Source organism: Ostrinia nubilalis, chromosome Z (genome assembly GCF_963855985.1).
Source record: "Ostrinia nubilalis chromosome Z, ilOstNubi1.1, whole genome shotgun sequence".
NCBI lineage: Eukaryota > Metazoa > Arthropoda > Insecta > Lepidoptera > Crambidae > Ostrinia > Ostrinia nubilalis.
Window position 1 is genome coordinate 23,848,833 of NC_087119.1, and position 22,446 is coordinate 23,871,278.

Here is a 22,446-nt window from a genome sequence, read left to right on the forward strand (position 1 = left end):
CGATATACGTGCCTATAAAATTTGAGGGTTGCCCTCGATTTCCCTAGGATCCCATCATCAGATCCTGACTTGGTGACAATGGGACCACCTCAGAAGTGTACCCTATCGAACAAAAAAAGAATTTTGAAAATCGGTCCACAATTGACGGAGTAATCGGTGAACATACATAGAAAAAAAAAATACATACAGTCGAACATATAACCTCCTCCTTTTTTGCAGTCGGTTAATAAAAATGAAAAAAAAAAATAACCTAAATTGTAGGATATACAATCCGCTCTTTCCTATGGCATGCTATGCTATAGCCCAGTATAAAACTGAAAAATGTTTTCTGTTTATTTGAACTCGACTGCAACTAAATGAAACCCTGCTTTATTTTTTTGTTCCAGTCACAGAGAGGTTTGAATGAACAAAAATTACTTTAAAACGGAAAAATATGAAAAAAATCTTGTAGGCGAAGGCACTAACTCTGGTCTCTATTTTCTTATTTTTATTGGCTCCTGCTATTCGTAGAAACTATGCGCTGCAACAATTTCCTGTCCTTTTACCTTGATTTTATTTTATTTTGTTTGTTCATAAAGCATCTTACAGCTAAAGAATTTATCTCTACTAAAATATTAAGTACGAAGAACAATCTTATTTTCTCAGTGAAAAGACAAGCTCTTTCATAATTGCTAACTGCGAATGTAAGTTTGTAGCGTTTGGCAGTTTATTAATTTTAATATTATTCAGATTGTGATTGTGATTGGGTGCAATTAGTGTCATAGCTCGAGTGAGTACTGTCATCGTATCATCAGTTGCCCAACATCCTGTTGCGTGCGCTTCATATTATTCTGTGGCTCGACTTTCACCTGCGAAAAAGCACAAGTTCATCGCCATCAATAAAAGAAGAAGAAGACTTTCGCCTGGCGCGGCAAGCCAATTAAAAAGCCTAACAAAAGCTGGACAGGCCGGACAAGACAATATTTGGCCGGACAAGGCCGTAAAAAGCCAACATGTCACAACAATAGTTGGGGGTCCAATGACAGTTAACTTTTCCCTGGGACAAAGTTGACCTTCACTTTTTGGGTTGTTATTGGCGGTCATGCTGTAGATCCTAGCTACACAGGAGTTGCAGCGGTGGGAATTAGTCTCATACTCGTAGTATTGTAAAATAATTATGACCATAGTTTTATTTTGTACTAGCTTTCCGCCCGCGGCTTCGCCCGCGTGGAATTTTGTCTGTCACAGAAAAACAATATCGCGCGCGTATTTGTTCACCGTTTAGATCTACCGTGGACTACGACAAACATTTTAAAACCAAAATCAGCTCAATCGGCCCAGCCGTTCTCGAGTTTTAATCAGACTAACGAACATCAATTCATTTTTATTTATATAGATAGATAGATTATAGCGTTAGTAACTTGATTTTTCACAGCTCAACCCTTTAATATTTTCAAGTTCTTTTTCTGAGTTTGATCGTCAAGATTTTTCTTACAGCTGTTACTACTCACATGTACATAATTTAAAGACTTGCAATACTTTAAAAGAAGGCGATAGATTGATATATTAGGCCGAACGTATATGAAGGCTAGATCGATCGATGGACGACCTCGGACGTTGAAAAGTGCGCTGTTGCCGAGTGCAGCAACTGCAGCACGCGCGAATCAGGCCAGACATTGCTTGAAGCACATTGAAGCACATCAACATTTTTGTGGCATAATTTTAGCCCACATAATATCTTACTTCAAAAAAGGAGGGAGGAGGTTCTCAATTAAACTGCATTTTATGTTTGTAACCTCAGAACTTTTCATTCGTTTTTTAGAGAACGATTTTTTGTACAATATTTTTTAATAGAAATAATTCTGCTAATGTCGCGGTAAGCTACGAGGCCTACGAGTAGTTAATTATTCTGTGTTACATCATGATCATTGTTATCTCAAAACAAAAAAATATAATTGAATTGAAAATTTGTTTTAATTGGACCACCACAATAGTCCGGAGGCGGGGACGCACCCGAGTTCCTCAGATCTCAATTAGGCCAGTCCAACCGACCCCGACAACATTGGGCCACATTGGGCTGTGGCGCCCACATTAAGGATGTAGCACACTTATCAACCCGGAAAGGGATCGTAACCGTATCAACTCGAGGCAGTCAGTAGTCTTTGTATGAAACTACATACTGCAACGCACACTATTGAGCCATAGGTTGTGCTTTAAGCGACTGTGTTTCGTTTAGTTTGTACATTTTTATTTGATGACTTGTCTTTCGCTAGCTAAATTAAGCTTGTCTTCAAAATTATTATAAGTGTCAAAAAAGTTTTAATCGATAAGACACAGTTCAAAGGCACCACCTAAGTATGCATAGTAACTCTCTCTTCTTGCCTATTTAATACCCGACTGCGACAGAAGGATGGTTATGTTTTATGATATGATGGTATGCTAACAATTTTAGCAAATATGCATTCTGATTGCTAAAAATAATAACGAGATTAAATAATCCCGTTATCAAAATGCCTGACATTCAAATAAGTCAAAGATTATTTAATTGTAAAAAAACAACAACATTCCCAGTCAAAACAGTCTACGTGCGTAGGCACATAAATATTTGTTTGTTATTTGCGAGCTCTAGGCTATTTAATATCACCATAATACCTACATAAGTATAGCATTCGGTATTAGACAGGTTGGAAGAAATATTAAGAGTTAAACTGAACTGCATTTAATTGTAATTTCATTCAAAAAGAATCCGGTCATTTTAGTCACAAAATACTTACCTACAAATACTTATGGCGCTCGTGGTTACAGTTAGAACGGTAGTAGAATAAGAGAGAAATGTTTTTTGACCCAATCCCAAAATTCTAACAAATTAAAAACTCGAAAAAACCCGGGTAAAAGAAGTTAACAAAGTTACTGCTGTACTCCGGAAAGGGTCTAAAAATTCACTGCACTCTGGACAATCGTCCTGAAAAATCCAGACTTATAATCCTAACACTGCGAACTGTAGTTGAAAACAAAAATCATTTTCCTACTTATATTATAATGGCGAAAGTTTGGATGTCTGGACATTCAGACATAACATCCAGATGTTTGTTACTCTTTCACGCAAAAACTACTAAACGGATTTTGTTGAAACTTTATAGTATTATTGTTTATAACCCAGATTAACATACATAGACTATAATTTATGACGATATGTGACAAATTAATTTCAGTAATTAAATATGACGTCTAAAAAGCGCCATCTATTGTCTTGGTTAAAATCTACAGCGCTGGACAAACTACTGTTTTTGACATTCGTAAATATTCATGCCGTGAAACGCCATCTATCAACATGATATCTAACGGGGGTAAAACGAGGTCCACGTGTACGAAGTCGCGGGCGGCCGCTAGTTTAATCTATAACTAAAAACAAAGTATTTGATCTAGTATAGTATTTTTAGAGCAACAGCAAGTTCTAAGTAAAAACAAACTGTTCTTTCCAGACTGCACGGGTCATACGAGGCTTTAAAGTACGGCAGCCTGCTGGACGGGCTGGCAGACCTGACCGGCGGTATCACGGAGTCAGTGGTTCCCGGCGCCGAGACAACCGACGCCGCGTCACTGGCCAACCTGCTGACCACCACCAGTGTGGTCACTGCTCACCACTTCCCTGCTGTAAGTATGAACAAAAGTCAATTGTATGTGGAAGACACCTTGCTTCTATTCCGGTAGGGCACGGGCTGTTGGGATAGAAAAGTTCTTGGGTGGCGATCCCATGATCGCGTAATCCCACGTAAATGCCGAGAGGCGAGGCATTTACGTTACGGTGCGGATAAGTGTGCGCTGCAGAACGGGATTACGATATTTGCGATCCGTTTCGGGGTGGATAAGTGTGCTTTGTCCTTAAGATGTAATTTAGGAACGTCTCTCATTCGGTGGACCAACGATCTGATCAAGGTCACGGGAAGCACTTGAATGCGGGCAGCGCGAATGGGTAGTTGTGTGAGAAGCCTTTGTTGAGCGGTTCTATGGTTGAAACAAACGAAATAAAAATTATTCCCCTCTTTCCTCCTTTTCAACCGACTTCAAAAAAGGAGGAGGTTCTCAATTCGACCCGTATGTTTTTTTTTTTTTTTTTCTATGTTTGTTACGCGATAACTCCGCCAATTATGAACCGATTTGAACAAATCTTTTTTCGGCGTATAGGTAATACCTCAAGGGTGGTCCCATTTAAATTTAATAATAGAAAAAACAACCCCCAAGGATGGAAAATTGGGGATGAACTTTTTTATACGCAATATCTCCGCCGATTATAAATCAATTTGAACGATTATTTTTTTGTTGAATAGGTATTATCAAAAGGGTGGTTTCATGCGAATTTGAAGAAAATATTTCACCCCCAAGGGTGGAAAATTGGGGATGAACTTTTTTATACGCAATATTTTTAATTTTTAGTTTTTTTTGTGTTCACGCATTGAAGTCGGTTTTATTTTTTTTAAAAGTTAATTATGTCATTACATTGCCGTCGTGACAACTAAAGTCACAACCACAGATCACAAAAACTAAATGATAGATCTCTATGGTCACCACAACCCTAGCGAGAAAATGACGCGACGCTCAATCCGGGTGAAGCTAGCTACTACTAACTAGTACTTATTATTATTCTGTGCTACTATTACCTTCGGCCGGATAATCACTTTCCATTAGGTAACAGCACGTAAAGCTTCAGCCAAACCACCGTGCAGATCGCGTCCGGAAACCGCGCGCAACGGATAAAAAGAATTAAACATGAAAAATTGGTAAATCCAATAAGTTACGGACTCTGTTGTGCTCCGAGTCCCAAAAAATTTGGATACTGATAACAAAATCACCCTGTATAAAAACAACATTGCATCACAATCACGGCATTACATACCTAAATAACATTACCGTGACCTTGTTACTAGGTAATGAGGTTTTGGGGGGAAATCTAAAATTATAAACATCAGTCACCCGACAACCGAGTAAACCCAAGAGAAGGGGGATGAGGCAGACGAAATAATTGATTTTTTACCTTTCCGATGTGCGGCGTACGGGAGTAAAAGATCTGTCACTATTACCTGTGCTATTACCCTGATAGTTTTGTCAAATATATCATGATTAAAATTTATATCGTCATACATTTTTTACACACACATTTTGTAACGACGTAGGAGGAAAGGAGGGACCCGTAAGAAGTGGGTAAACAATAATTAAAATTCTTAAACAACAATGTGATACGTGGGACACTATTTAAGTTGTGAGCCTAACTATGAAAACAAAGTAGTTTATTATTAAAATGGTATTGATTGCGTTTATTGGTATTGTCTTTCATGATTTATGTACTTTTTAATGTGTCCGAAACACTTTTTACACGTACCTACGTAGCAAAGGAAGGATAATCTTGCTCATTAGCGCTGCAAAGAAATATAAGATTACATCGTATTTGCTCCACTTTGTGAGTTTGCAATCGCTGAGCCAAATGGAAAATGCATTTGTTTGGAATCGCAAGCTCAAAGAAGCCAGATTACGTGGAAATTGTTGACGCAAAGGAACGGTGCAGACGTCCTACTTTTGGCATAGGTGGTAAAGAAAAAGCACGTTTTCACAACTTCCTCAAATTTTCTTCATTTTGAAAAGTGAGTCAAGACACCCGACACAATTAAATTAATTGCGCTGTATAACGCAGTATTACTGGTATTACAGCCAATTTAGTGCAGCCTGTGATTGGTTGGAATACAATAAGAATACAATGCATTATGCGCACAATACCTACTAAAAGTAGCAAGTCTACTAAAGCTCTACTTAAGAAAACAATTAACTTCAATTAATGTGAAACTAAATTATAATATGTTTCCGTTATTTTCAGGTAATAGAAGAGAAAATAAAAGGGCTAGAGCTGGAAATGAACTACAGAATATACAACATTGAAAAGGTAAGAGCTTTGCTTTCGAGTTTGAAATTTTTTAATACTTTTGGTACTACAAAACTTCATCACGCGCCCTATATTTTACAAGGCTCATTTACACTGCACGAAATTAGCCGAGTCAAGTCAAAAAAACAGTGGAGGGGGAATGAAAGATTTTTTAGATATCCGAGAAAGGCATGCTGCTGGAATAAATTAACAAATATTTCAGATCTTACGCAGTTGTGAAAGGTGCTATTTTGCAACGAATTATAATCTCATGTGCTGTGAACTGATCATAAGGCTTTTAAAAGAAAAACAAACACTATCCCGATAGATAGCCCTGTCCATTCTATTCAGCGGCTAATGGGCGCCCACTCGTTATTAATCCTGACTAGTGTTGAAAAAATGACTAAAGCGGCTGAATTTGACTGACCGTCATTTACGGTTAAATTGGTCAAAAACGTCAAAAACAAGTCATAAACTGTCAAAAACGGTCAGTTTCGGTCAATTTGATTTCAGTAATAGTTTAGTACTTTTTAAGTTTTTTCTTAGATTTTGTGATTTATAAAAGTCTACATCTTAATTGAAATACAAGTGGTTTGTAATGATTCATTATAGTTAAACATTTTACAGTGAGTCTACAACTTCTAAATTGAAACAATAAATGTTTTGTAAGTATTATTTATTGTGCTCTCTTTCTTTTCCTACGGAATTGCTCCGCACCCCGCTCACGTGCATTATATAGGTGAAAGGCAATGTCGCATCGCCGCGCACGTCAACTTTGATGACGTCTTATTCTCTCTTAATTTATTACAAAATTACGTTCCTTCATTTAATTACATATTAAATTGGGTACCTAAATAAATAAATTATTCGGTGGTAGTACAGTAATGTTGAGTCAAATTGACTGAATTTGACCGTTTTGACCGGTCATTTATGGTATTTGACCATCGTGACCGGTCAGATTCGGTCAATTTTCATCTCTAATCCTGACATTGACGTATTTTTCTCGACAAAGGCTTCTCGAGGCTTTTGATATGCCATTGTGCACTTAACCTGGGAAGATATTTAATATCAGGTTCCACCTAAATGTGTGAATAGACCATTGTTATCAAGACCTCACTCGACCGTCAGGGCACGCGGGCGCCAGGTGTGAAGCGCCAGTAAGTCGAAGTACATACCTTAAGGTAGCTTTCTGTCTTTATGCTACGAATCGAAGCAAATGAAAGAGTATTGAATCGATTAATCGATTTTGTCGGCCGTTTGGTGTAGTGGTTCTAAAACGGACTACTATGCCGCGAGGTCCCGGGTTCGATTCCCGGCCGGGCAGAAATTGAAATGATGAATTTTAATTTCTGTGACGGGTCTGGGTGTTACTATGTATAATATGTATGTATTAGCATTACCCATACTTAAAGCATATTAAATTGCTTACTTTGGGTTATGTGAAATTGTCCAAAGATATTTATTAATTTTAAGTGATTATTGGTTACACCTGGTAATCAAATCCAGAATCTCCGAGAGAGGTTCTCAGTTCGCCAGGGTGAATTTCGGTTTGTCACTTATGACGTGTGGGTGGAAAAAAAAAACACTTTTTCAATCAAATCAAATCAAAATTATCTTTATTTGTTTAGACTAATTAAATTAGTTCTTGCAAATCGTCAAATGCTCTTAAGGAGCCTATACATGTCTCATTCTTTTTTTGCCCTACCAGCGCTTCGAAACAAACATTTGGCAAGTGCTGAGAAGAAGTCTCCACTGTCTGCCGGTTTAAAAATATAAAAAAGTAGGAAGTTACATACATTCAGAAGCAAGTTACTTACCACGCGCTCCCGTTGATAGAAGGTGGCCTTTAAGACGCCCATCTAGCACGAGACCGCGTGGCAGTTTTGAATATATTTCTTTAGTGCCGTGCTAATTTCTAGGTTAATTGTTGCGTTTTGATACATATATTTTATGTTAGGTATATCTTTCCTTGACCAGTCCCCGAAGGCAGCGCCTGTTCACAGACATGACGTGTGAACCAGCCATCGCTTCACTCGACCATATTATAGGGAATGTAACGACCCGCCTCACTATGCTCTGCGGGTTCAGTTCGCGCCGCCGGCCGCGCTCAACTATTATAGTGGGCTCACTCGTAACTCAAGCATTTTAGCTTAGTAGGTACGAGGGGCTAACGGGACTATTTTTTTTAAATTTCATTTTCATCAATGGAAATTTTAATAGTTCAAGTAGGTACCTACCTACACTTAGGTCCAGAACAGACGGTGAAACGGTTGAAGGTTTCAAACTGGTCGCGTCATGTGTGGTCTCTCAATGGACGCTATAGCAGAAACTTAGATGCAACTCAAAAGTAACTAGCAGTTGCAGTTTCGTTGCAGTTGCGTTTCACCATCTGTTCTGGCATCAAACAGACTCCGATGGCCACCCCCCGCCCCGCACTGAGTCGGTTTAATTTGACGAGATCAAAGGAAGGGGGGTGGGGGGGTGGGAGGGAGACGAAGTCCTATAAGCTGTTACCGGTATTTAGTTAAACTAAAGGTATACATGTGCAAATGTTTAGTATGCACTGTAAAGTTTATAGATAAAATATTTTTATTTTAAACAGGAAAGTAGTTTTTCTCTCAAAATAGTATCGTTTGACGTTTGATTCTGAAATACCGGCTACTTAAAAGAACTTTCAACTTCCAGCTTTTTGTAGGGACTTCAATTTTTAAGACGAATTAAAGACGCTATAACTTTTTACTTAATTGACAAATAACGTGTTATATTTTTAACCGCCTCTGTGGTCTAGTGGTTAGACCACCTGCTTCAGACGCAGAGGGTTCCGGGTTGGATTCCCAGTGGGGGCAGAATTTTCTGTTCGGTTTGGTTGGTGGTAGGGCTTGTTCCAAGTCCGCCTAGCTACCACCATCTTACCTAAGTCTGTAGCCATAACAACAATGTTAACCAGTTCCTCTGTGGTTGAGGATTCCGGGTGAAGCTCGCTTCCACTTTCGGCCTGATCATCACTTACCATCCGGCAGGGTTCGAAATTATCTATAGGTATTAGATAATTACGCTTCATGATAATTATCCGATAATTATCGGACAATTATCAGATAATTATCAACAGTATAAGATACATTTGTCATTTGCTTCATAAGAAATTCTGATTGCGAATGTTGATTTATGTTTTTGGTTGCTGATTGTTGTCAAGTTATCCATCGCTAGTCGCATAAAGCTTAGAAAATAGATAAATATTTTGACGCTAGAAACTAGTAATCATTGTGGAGCTAAGTAGGTAGATAGGTTTTAAACTACCTATGTTGATTAACACCCACCTCTAGACGCAAGTGCGAAAATACACGTTCTAAAACTTTGAATACAGTTCATTTTCATGAGCACATTAGGCTAGTTTCCTAAAAAAATTTTTTTAGTCCGTCATGTTTAATATCAAAAAATATTGGACACATATATTTTTATTTGTTAATCTAACAAATAATTACATAGTTATGGTGCGTTGAAGTTCCGCACGACGTCACAACGTGCGGCACTTTTATGCACGCATTGACGTCACGGGCCTCTTCTTATGAACTTTGGCGCGCATTGTCTCTTTCAATTTTCATTAGTTTGAAAAAGTGAAAAATACGTGTAGAGTATTTTTTGATAAGTTAACTGACGGACTAATTAAAACTCTTGCTTTTTGACCCAGGAAACATCCCTTTCGAACCCTGCCATCAGGTGATATACTGGCCAAGAGCTTCCTCGTTGTGGATTTTTAAAAAAATATAGCAACCATCAGTTTTTTTAAACAAATTAAACCATTACACCCGTACCTATTAACAAACATTACTATGAAGTCTCACAGTGCTCGTGGACGCACAGGGTCACACATGAACCAATCACAGAGCTCTATTCAACGCTGTGCGTTCGATTTGCTGCTTCACAAGCAAGCATCGTTTGTGAATACGGGTGTTAGTTTAGTTCATGAAGAACTTTTTACAAAAATTAGTAATGTCAACTTAAATTTTTATGTCAAGGTATTATTGTGAAGGTCGCGGGAGATGCCTGGATGCGAGCGGCGCAGGACCAGTCTTTGTGGAAATCCTTGGGGGAGTCCAGCAGTGGACGTCTTTTGGCTGAAACGAACGAACGAACGAAATTTTTATGTAATTTATTTATTTCTCTAAAACAACTTATACAAACGGCAGACGACTTGCCATAAGTGGGGTAAACCGTTCAATACAAAGTATCGTTAACGAGATCGTTATCTAAAAATGAATTTAAATCAACATCGTTATGTTTGCTTTGCGTACAAAATTGCAGACGGCATGGGGGATGCTATCGTGCACCCAGCGGGCGAGCTTCATATAGGGTGAAAGTGCCAGTATTTGACCATTGAAGCGGTTTTTAGATGCATAGAAAAACTACATTATTTTGTATTTTCATTGTCACTTTTAGGGGTTTTACTGACGAATGTACTCACAAACTAATAATAAATGCTTGTAATTTTCTATGTGAAATATTTCATAAATATATGAGATAGTTTATTTTTCAAATGCTTCATTGCATGTCCACTATGTGCAAACCAATAGTGCAGCCTTTGAATGACACTTGTTATGGATTATCTTTGTAATCATAAAAATTAATAAAAAATCGATATAGATACTACATACAATCTAAGGTTGTCCGAGTTTCTTAATTTGCATAATAATTTAAATGATGATCAGGTGTTGGTGTGTGGACAACTACTCGTACCCTAGTTCTCGTATTTGTTTACCAACTGGCGGCCATATTGAAGCAGTTCCTATTCCGTATTTAACTTGGTACCCAAAACCAACGTTGGTATCGGACTGCCGAATCGAAGTTCTAGGAACTCTAGTTTGATCAGCTTTGACCGCTGGACCCTGTGGTAAATCTGCTTCTGAGCAAGCATTTAGTTGTCGGCCGTTTGGTGTAGTGGTTCGAAACGGACTACTATTCCGGAGGTAGCGGGTTCGATTCCCGCACAGTACAAACATTTGTGTGCATGAATATGTTTGTTTGTATTGGACTGGGTGTCTTCTATGTATAATAAGTATGTATTTACAAAAAAAAAGTATTTAAGTATGTTTATATCCGTTGTCTAGTACCCATAGTACAAACTTTGCTTAGTTTGGGACTAGAAGCGCAGTGTAAAATGTCTAAGGATATTTTTTTATTTTTTTATTATTTATTTACTTTGTAAGCAAAGTAATAATCCCTACCCCTTTAAGCTTACTTGGGTTAGGTAGTTTGTGTAAGAGAAATGACTTCTAGCTATTAATAAAGATAAAATAGACTATTTGACACCATTAATCACAACATTTTTTAAAAGACAATTTATTCATTCTGGTCTCAAAAACTTAATTAATTTTTAATTAAGTTTGACAAAATAGTGACGTCACTTGCTTGTATAGCCATACAAAATACATTCTAACGATATAATTCAGGTTTGTATGTTCTGTCTCGTCATAATATGTCAATGTTAGTCGGCCGTTTGGTGTAGTGGTTCAGAACGGACTACTATGCCGAGAGGTCCCGGGTTCGATTCCCGGCCGGGCAGAAATTGAAATGATGAATTTTAATTTCTGTGATGGGTCTGGGTGTGACTATGTATAATATTTATGTATTTAAAAAAAAAGTATATAAGTAGTATATCCGTTAAGCTAGCACCCATAACACAAGCATTAAGTTGCTTACTTTGGGGCTAGCTGGCGCTGTGTGAAATTGTCCAAAGATTTATTTAATTATTTATTTATGTCACCCCTCCCGCGCCGCTGCCATACCCCAGGCACTAACTGAGTTAAGCGCTAACTAAACCTATGTACATAATTGAAAAAATATTTTCCTGCATAGCAACCTGTCCATGTCCATGGAAGGGCTCTCCTGTATGGGGCGACCAACTCTCTGGAACATTCCGGAATAATAGGTCAAATATCCAGGTAGTCTAGTTTTTAATTTTGGGTTAGATTTGGACTAATAAATCTGAGAGGGGTCTATGTTTAGTCGAATCGGGCCTCAAAAGCGCCACAAAACCACGCGTAGAATAAAAAAAAACGTTTAAATAAAAAGGATTTATGCTGTGCAAATTATAAGTAATCGTTAAAATAGAGAACTTCGGACGGAATTCTAAAAACAATAACCGCAGATTAAAAATTGAATTCCGAACACACTTACGTCATCCTATTTAAAAACGAACCCAACGTTCTTTCATTCTGTGACTCGTCCGGAGGGGTTAGTAGTAGTTTCGCACGATTTTCCTTCGCACGAATGTGCGAAACGTCCCCTTTCAATAATATTTTTTATTGTAGGCGTTTCGCCCGGATGTATCAAAAGTATTAAAAACGGGTGCGAATCGACCCTTTTGAGAACTAGTAATCGCATACTACTAGTTCAAAAAAGAGTCGATTCGCACGTGATTTGAATACTTTTAATACATCCGGGCGAAATGCCTACTAAAAAAAAATTATTATTGAAAGGGGACGTTTCGCACATTCGTGCGAAGGAAAATCGTGCGAAACTACTACTAACCCGTCCGGAGGGGTCGGCGTTTTGTCCAGGCTTTCCTTTGTTGATGGCCACCCTACTCTTGCACTATTCAGATACTCATAGACAGGATCGATCGATGTGCATGTAAGTGTATCTAATGGAGGTGGAGGCTTGTTGCCACGCATGGCATCAAGCAACAGTCCAGAATTTAATGCGGATATTATTTCAGCAAATATCGCTAATGACGTACAAATATTATTTCTCTCGTACTCTAAGTCTACTTACTAATTTAGTACTGCAATTACAGTAGTTAATATTACAGTAGTCAGTTTCTTTATACTAACTATGAAAAGCTAAATGATTTTTATTTATAGTTATATCTTAACCATATTAATCATTACTAATTTTATGCGTGAGTGAACGTGTTTGTGTACTTATTTTTTTCTTCATAATAGTCACTAAGTTATTTCTTTTTTAGCTTCATCGACTTAATTATTAATTCCATCAACTTAAGTATTATACTTTACAAAGCTTACAAGACTGACAACCCTTTAAATTGTTAAACTACTTACTCGTATTTAAGTCCCTGTCTTTAAAAGTTTCAATTTAAATATCAATAACAAAAGAGATACCAGCCGGCAACTGCGTGGGATGAAAAGATGCGTAGTTACCCCAGACCAGTGTTGGCAAAAAGTTAATCTGATTAATGATTAAAAATTAATGATTAAAATCATAATCAATTTTTTTTGATTATGATTAGTTAATCATTAATCAAAAATTTTGATTAAGATTAATTAATCATAATCATTAATCGTTAATTTGATTATTTGATTAACTATCTACTATTTTCATAAGAAAAGGGTTGGGAGTGTATGAAAAGGTACCCGCGACTTATAAAATATCTAGCAAAGGGGGGATCTGGAGTTGTACTGTCGTTTTCCCAAAAAACTGCGTCAATTTTCACTACTCAAAACACTTATCGCACTAGTTTTGTTTCTCACAATTCCTTCTATTCTTCCGGTATCCTCCCCCCCTCCCAAGGTAGGCGCAAGCGTGGGCAATTCAACGGAAAGGTGGGGTTGCTAAACTAGGACGTTTTGCGTGTTGGGGAGGTGCAGGAGAGTTCGTACCAGAAGTTTCGGGGAGAAGCCCACGCGTGGGCAATTCAATAGAAGGGTGGGGTTGTTAAACTAGGAGGTTTTGCGTGTTGGGGAGGTGCAGGAGAGTTCGTAACAGAAGTTTCGGGGGGAGGCCCACGCGTGGGCAATTCAATAGAAGGGTGGGGTTGCTAAGCTAGGAGGTTTTGCGTGTTGGGGAGGTGCAGGAGAGTTCGTACCAGAAGTTTCGGGGAGAAGCCCACGCGTGGGCAATTCAATAGAAGGGTGGGGTTGTTAAACTAGGAGGTTTTGCGTGTTGGGGAGGTGCAGGAGAGTTCGTAACAGAAGTTTCGGGGGGAGGCCCACGGGTGGGCTATTCAATAGAAGGGTGGGGTTGCTAAGCTAGGAGGTTTTGCGTGTTGGGGAGGTGCAGGAGAGTTCGTACCAGAAGTTTCGGGGGGAGGGCCACGCGTGGGCAATTCAATAGAAGGGTGGGGTTGCTAAGCTAGGAAGTTTTGCGTGTTGGGGAGGTGCAGGAGACTTCGTACCAGAAGTTTCGGGGAGAAGCCCACGCGTGGTCAATTCAATAGAAGGGTGGGGTTGTTAAACTAGGAGGTTTTGCGTGTTGGGGAGGTGCAGGAGACTTCGTACCAGAAGTTTCGGGGGGAGGCCCACGCGTGGGCAATTCAATAGAAGGGTGGGGTTGCTAAGCTAGGAGGTTTTGCGTGTTGGGGAGGTGCAGGAGACTTCGTACCAGAAGTTTCAGGGGAGGCTAGGGGTGGGGGGCAGGTGGTGGGAGTGTGGGGTTGCAAGTAAGTGCTGGAACGGTAGGGGAAGTGGACTGATATCCTCCTACGGGAGGTCGGAAGACTGCACCGGAAGTTTCAGCGAGGGAAGGGGGCGGGGGGCAGTCTAGGTTACCTTATATTTATCTAGGTATGACCTGTCATAGAATTGTAGCCTAAAACCAAACATCTAATATTAGAATTCAATGTTTTAACATTGTTTTCGATAGAATATTTAAGAAGTTAATCAAGTTAATCAAATTAATGATTATTGATTAATGATTAACAAATTAATCATGATTATGATTACTTTTTTAATCATGATTATTTTAATCAGGATTAATTTAATCATGATTAAAATTAATCAAATTAATTAATTGATTAAAAAATTAATTGATTAGTGCCAACACTGCCCCAGACATTCGAGACCAAGAGCACCTCACAAGGGCAGCCAAAGTTACCTCCACAATAAGGCAGACAGTTATAGTCTAGGATCCCACATGATTAATTTACGCCAATCTGAACTACCAAATAAAAATTTTTTTAGCATTTAAAAACTGGGATAGTTTCCACGTTTTCAAATTAATTATCTGTGCTGAGAATGGGCCCGCATAGTAAAATTGTATCATGACAAAATATCGCTCTAGAAGACAAGTTCTTCAATACAAAAACGACTCTACCTTCTACAAAAGCTCGCAGAAATTATCAAATCAAATTATGAAAGATAGATGTATGGCGTGCCTGGAAATATCTAGGTATGGAAATTAATTTGTATGTTTAAACTTTAGTCACATAATTATAACCTCTGTGCCTATTACACATCAATAAGTACTTATACCTAAATAAAATCGGCGTTAGTTTTCTAGTTATACACGTTTTCGTCATTCTTTGATTCCTAAACACGGAACTATAAATGGCAATTCTATGCTGCCTAAGTCTGTCCTTGAGAGAAGTGAAGCTATCCTTGGACCGGGATGAAATTAATAAGAAGAACTTTAGCCCTCAGAGTAGTGAACAAATCAAATATCTCCCATTCCCCCCCGGCGCCCCTGGCGTACGCACGTGCCCTAGGTATATTTTCAAAAAACTGTGAGCTTGATCTGTATTCAAAGTGAGTATTCCTTGCTTTATTTATTTTGTCAGTTTAGACATAGACTGAAATAGACTTTATTGAACACGTTAAGCACAAATTATAAACAATAACAACACAAATCGAATATAGAAAATATTGGGCCACTGTGTCTATAGGGGCTCAGCATTTATCCTGACATGCTCGTAAGGGCATGTCAAGAAACTGGTCTTCATTGCTACAATTTGCACGAGTTTTAAAGTAATTAGGTGGTCGCATATTAAAATAGTAAATTCTCTTTTTTAATTTAGGGCCAGGTGATCGCAAAGCTGTCAATTTTTCTTATTTATTGTTTACTTACTTATTTCAATCACTTTTTTAACATTTGTCAAGTCGAAAAATGTTTCTATTAGTTTATGATGTTTCTATTATCTCTTTAATAAGTATTAAACTATAGTAACGATAAATAGATAGTTTTGGTTGTCAACTGCTGATGATGCCAGTGTTTTGGTAGTCTCGAAATGTATTGTAATGTAACCGGTTACTGATCTAAATGAAAATAAGTTAAACGTTCGTGTTGATACATACTTGTTGATACATTATATGCGACCTCTGTTTTGTAGGTCAGTGGGTAGGGTTGCTGACGTATGTACAGTGAGTTGCGTATCAAACTTTTTGTGATACTTTTCCCCGTATATTTGTTATATTTCATCGACAAAATACACAAACAGAAAAGTATCGAGAATCCGATCCGAAACACATTTTATAATTTATTTCTGGAATTTATCTACCACTAATCTCTTAAATCTATGTATGTGGTCGCATATTATGAACGGTTTACGAACTTTACCGGAAAACCGACAATCTTAATGTAAATAAAATGTATGGCCTGTTATTACATCTCTAGTAAAATAAGTGTTTGTTAATACAATCACCTGTACCTCTAGCATGAACAATTACTTTCGTCTTCGAATCGTTTGCGTATTCGACAATATTCGATACTCAACCTTCGAATTAAATGATTATTTGACAATTTTGATTCTCAAAATAAGTTTCGTGCAACATTTCTCATACTAAGACACTTCACTTTACGACACGTTTACAAGGGCGCTGTTATAGTTTTCGTACTAAATCTTTTGATGGCGATTCGAATAGGCAAACGATTCGAATTCGAAAGTTTTTCGTGCTAGCCGTACTGTCTAGTAAGTAGGTTACTAAAATTCGCTGACATGTTTTAGGATTTAATATTTCTAAGGGCTTGTTCCCAGTTCCCACGGAGACTTCCCATTTTTTGTAGGAACTGTTTTTTGCACCATCCCGTTCAGTAGTTACGTGTTTTAATATGGAAGTTCATAAAATGAACATCCTGTTTGCAGTGTCTTTGAATTTGTGATTCGAATTTCAAACACACATTAATATGACTGTGTGTTCACACGATAGTCCAGTTTTACGGAATCCTGCATTACTGGATAGCCATGGGAACGAGATCTAACACTAACATTGTGATTTTTTACGGCCAGTTGGTCGAAAAACTCACTGCCTGAGTAAAATTTTCTATGGTCTTTCTTATTATATTTGTTGAAGTTTCTGAGTGGTGTGATTTTTTCGCTACATTTGCTATGCCGCCAAATACTTATTTCTGTTAGTTTGCGACCACCAAACTCTTCTTTTAAACCCGTGTTTGTGGACGGCCAGTATGTAGGTACATAAACAAGTAAATTTTTTAAATGTGCAACGATAGACAAAAAACTTAATGAACTAAATTATTACAGATGCCCAACAAACCAAAACAGAAGAAAACTGTGAATTACCCTCCAGAATCTTTAGTAGCAGCTTTAAAAGATATAAGAGAGGACGGACAAGGTATAAGAGAAACGTGCCGAAAATATGGGATTCCTAGAACGACTATACAAGACAGAATAAGTGGTAGAAGAACTGATAAAATAAGAAACAGAGGCCCAGCACCAATATTGGGGAATACTGGGGAACAACAAGTTGTTGAATGGTTAAATAATATTGCCAAGTGTAATTTTCCAGTGAAGAAGCAGGAAATATTAGACACGGTCCAGAAAATTCTTCAAGATCTCAAACAACCTAACCCGTTTAAAGGTGGTCGCCCCGGTCAGACGTGGCATTTAGGTTTCCTTAAAAGAAACCCTGAAATTTCACGTCGATCTGCCGAAGGCAAAAACAAAGCTCGTGAACGTGCGACTGAAAAGTCAATACGGCAATGGTTTCAAGAGCTTGAAACTTTTTTATCCGAATCAAGACAATCCGAGATTCTACAGGAGTCAGAAAGAATATTTAACTGCGCTGAAAGTGGATTCTTGTTATGCCCCGAAACAGGAGAACTTCTTGGACCAAAAGGTTTTGGCAATGTACATCAGATTGAGGCTGGAGATGAAAACGATATTTTGACTGTCTTACTGACTTTAAATGCTAGTGGGCAAGTGTGTCCACCTCTGGTGATCTTTCCGTATCTGCGTTTACCAAAAGCAGTCACTGATAATACGCTTAAAGAGTGGACTTTCGGGAAGAGCGAAACTGGCTGGATTAATAATGATATATTCTATGAATACATCGTTAATAATTTTAATTCATGGTTGGAGAAAAATTACACCAAAAGACCTATTTTGCTTCTTACTGATGGATATAAAACTCCTATGTCCCTAACGCTAAGTTCTGTGTGTGAGAAATTGGGAATAATATTATATTCCCTACCTCCAAACTCTACACAAATCTTACAGCCTGCAATCATCACTGTTTTAGGGCCTTTAAAAGCCAACTGGAGAAATGTCGAGAAAAAATTCTTGACAAAACCCGAAAATTTTAATATACCGGTGATTTGTTCACTTTTCAAGGATATCATTGATGCCCCAGAGTTACCAACCAATATAATTAATGGATTTAGGAAATGTGGCCTATTCCCCTATAATCCAGACGCAGTGGACTACACAAAATGTGAGAAAAACACCATGGAGTCACCTGATCGACTAGAAGATAATGAAGAAACTAGAGTAACTGATCAAGACGTTGATTCTACACAAAAAGTCTTGACCAATTTAACACCAATCCTTAAAAAGAAGAATGTGGACGTTGAATTTATTTTGAGTGAAGTGAACAAATTGAGAAAAACGGAGCCCGAAGAACCACAAATCTTGTCTGCAAATGTTCGCCTATACAGTTCTGTATTAAACACTGGTATGGATGATTACACACATTATTCTAGACCTTACATACTTGATAATAATCCATTTTTTCTACCACCACCAGTAGACGACATTTCGGTAGAAACCGATGATGAAGAGGTTCAGTATAATTCACGTTATATAGAACCAGTAAGAAATGTGGAAAGAAAATGCATACTGTTTTAATTTGTCATTTGAGATTTATTGAAACTTTAACTTAAAATTTTAATTAATTCTGTATTATTTTAGAAATAAATCTTGTAATTACCTTAATAATATAATGTAAGTAAAATAAATAAATAAAATAAAATAAACCTTGTATTCATGTTAGTTGTGTTATCGAAGAAAATGTTTGAGTAATTCGCCAGCACCTAAAAATTCATGCATCGAAGGACTACACTATCTTGGATGTTAGGTACGTGTTAATCTAGTCCTTGGCCTTTATTTATGATGACGATCAATGTTATTGATGCAACCTTGTGGATTCCATTGATATGAGCAAATATTTTATTACAAAGAATAAATTAATATATCAAAAGATACAGTTTTACCGTTATCTGAGTCCCAGGTATCACTTGACAATGTGGTTTTGTCGAATTATCCTGTTGAATCAAGCACACCACAATCAGAAAAATAGTTGTGCCCCAACCCCTGGAAAATCAAGCCAATCAAGCCAATTTGTTCAAGCCTCGAATTCCTGCTGCAATCATCTTTGTTGTAATAAAAAAGAAATTAAATAATTATTAAACTAATAAAAAAAGCAAAATATCAAAAAGAAGGAAACCGGAAAATAAAGGGAACGAGACAGTGAAACGGAAGACTCTTAAAGAAAATGACTCTCCATATGGCGAGGCATTTTGTACTTTTTATTGTGTTTAAAATAGAGAAACTTTAATTTAACTGTTGAGTGTTCGGGTCGTGCAAGTGCAAGTGAACTTTGAATAGTGAATTTGGTTTTCCTAACAGCCAGCTAGAGATATCAGAGAGGTAAGTGTACTCGTAGGGTCAGTTTTGTTGTTAATAAGTATTCAACGGTCTATCAATTAAAATAATAAATGTAAATTAAGGAAGAGAGGGGCCTCCTGACACAGGAGCTTCTCTACGCGTCTACTAGGCTGGCCCCTACAAATTGTAATATAAAACAAAGGTAGACTAAAATAAAGACTTTTTTTTTTTTTTTTATTTATTTGAGGTACTGGCTAGTTAGATTTTTTCTAACCCCTGCCCTACTTGAATCTTTTAAAAGCAGACCAAATATGCATGTTCTTTAAGTATAGCTTGAATAATTAAATTCAACAAATGAGATATGAATAATAAATAATATATTAAATAAATGATTGAAAAAATATTTTGTTGGTATGCGCGGCGCAGGATACCTCTTCAAATTCTACTGAACCCATTTAGATAAAGTTATACTTAGATTTGAAACCCAGATAAACTTAAATGACAGTTTTATGTCGGTTTTTTAATCTCGTATGCGTCCGACAAAGTATTTCTGTGATAGACCAAAACACACGCGGGAAAAACTGCGGGAAAAATCTAGCTTTACACCCCTACTACCCGCTACTTTATTTACACAATGATCTATCTAGATTATCTTAAGATTTATGAGTTAATTAATGTGCAACTAATCTACTTAGCGCTATTAAACAACGATTTTATTGTTGTGCGTGCAGTAGTTTAATAACTAAATGCGTGAAGTATCACAGAATCAGTTGTTAGTGATTGTCTCAATTATTGTGTTTAACCAACTATAGTAACTAGCCTAATAGATGAAATTATACACTATTAGTCGTATTTTAACGCAATTTTTATGTTATTAATTAATGTAAGTATAATTAGTTGCGTTCAAAATTGATCTAAATTCTTAGAATAGTATGCGAGCAAGCAAGATGGAATTTTGTACTGCTACATTCACTCGCTACTACTAACGCGATCTTGCGGAGAAATTTACGTTGGTTTTCGCATTTTATTTTCCGCGACATGGAATAAAATTAGTTTATTTGGGAAACTAATAAAATGTAAGGATTTATTTAAGAGGGAGGATTATTTTATTCTCGGAAAATCCAGGTATTAATTTAATCCTTATGTAACACAGCGGTTTTCGTAGGAATGAGAGCGAGGGAGATGCATACAATTACTAAGGTTTTTTTAAGTCGAGGGCACACAAAAACGGCTTTGTCCTTTGCGATTTGCATTAGTATAGTGATTCCCGACGTGCTCTACTCTTTGTAAAACTCTATAATCTCTTTGTCGTCCCCTAGCGCTCGATTGTGATGGCCAAGGGCGCAAGGTTGCTAGGGTAAAATGAATTGGGGAGTCCTTTGTAATTTGTATAGAATAGGGATATGCGATGTTCACCTGGATGTAATACAAAGACGCAACATACAAAAAAACAAGCATCTGTGTTTTCAGCCTTGTACTCGTAATATTAATAGCAGCCGGGGGTATTATTTAATTTTGTTCTCTGCCTACATTTAGACGGGTTACAGAATGTTACCTTTAGTTGTACCATTTATTACTTTATAGGCAAATTCATAAAAGTTGCACATCAGTCAGATTATGTTGCAAATTCGCACCTATGTAAAACGCCATAGTGTTAAGCTTTATATTATTATTTATTTATAGGTATCGTTACCCGATCTTTTTAACAACTCACACATTAAAGTGTAGTGTGGGTGAAGCTGCCAAATGCAACCCCCTTTTTTGCCGTGTCCAATTTATTCAAATAATAATGTTCAGTTTCGGACTGCATTTTTGTGTTAATTACAATTTAATATTACCCACAGGTCGATTCTTCAGAAGGTCCAGTTCACCTCGTGAGGCTCAGAAGACCCCTGGCGCCTGGGGACACACCCCTCACACACGTCGTCGATCTCGCAATGTTAGTATGTTTTATAACAGGTCAAATTGAACGCAGCCCGCATGTGTGAACAACAATAACGGTATCTAATATTAAAAAATATGCGATCTGGCAAAGAACGCAAACTGCCAGGTGCGGGCTGCTTTTACCTGACCGCAGACCGCAAACCGCAGAACGTCGAAACAGATGTTATGTTAAACACAAATCTAATACAGCATTGTTACACTGGACTTACAACCCAGTCGAGTTAACCTAGCGGCCGTGACATCACATAGACGCTCTGTAAGGCTAGCACGAAAAACTTTCGAGTTCGAATCGTTTGCGTATTTGAATCGCCATCAAAAGATTTAGTACGAAAACTACAACAGCGCCCTTGTGAACTTAGTATGAGAAATGGTTGCAAAAAACTTATTTTGAGAGTCAAAATTGTCAGATTGTCGTATAATTCGAAGTTTGAGTATCGAATTTTGTCGAATACACAAACGATTCGAAGACGAAAGTTGTTCATGCTAGAGGTACTGGTACGAACGGGATGAACACGGGGAGATGTGCGGGTGAGTGCGAAAGAGTCGCATTCCAGAAAGGTGCCCATTATAACTCGACTGGGTTGTAGGTACCTACCTAGGTAGGCCTTAGATTTGTTCATCATAATATTATTTGCTTCGACTAAATTCGGATTTACACGCTTACGCAAACAAAGATAATTCTTCGTACCGGATAATTTGATTTCCCAAATTTTCCGATAATTCGAGATTTCGTATTGCATTCCGCGTCGCATCCAATAATAATTGACGGTAATAAATTGCATGTTGACGAAAACTCCTTTGTGACGTCATTTAATTCCAGAATTCCAGATTCCATTATGTTTTCGGAGTAGTCATTGGAATTGCATTGTCACAAAGGCTGTCCACGAGTTGTATCGGTTTTCAATTAAGCGTGGCAAAAATTAATTTACAATACAAATATTATTTCAGCTGCTCTGAATAAGTAGTTAGATGTTTTCTAACTTGTTGAGACATGAAAAACAAAGTCTTCGTGGAACTTCGTGTCGACTTTAGAATATCATTT

General features: G+C 37.6%; 1 protein-coding gene across 1 annotated transcript in view; it reads left to right on the forward strand.

The window, feature by feature from the left end:
- Positions 1-22,446, forward strand: part of LOC135086718 (calpain-C) — a 321,338-nt gene that overhangs the window by 292,645 nt on the left and 6,247 nt on the right. Inside the window, exons 6-8 of the mRNA XM_063981497.1 lie at positions 3,462-3,633; positions 5,846-5,911; positions 21,305-21,399. Of these exons, the coding sequence (XP_063837567.1) occupies positions 3,462-3,633; positions 5,846-5,911; positions 21,305-21,399 (333 nt within the window). The remainder of the gene's footprint in view (positions 1-3,461; positions 3,634-5,845; positions 5,912-21,304; positions 21,400-22,446) is intronic.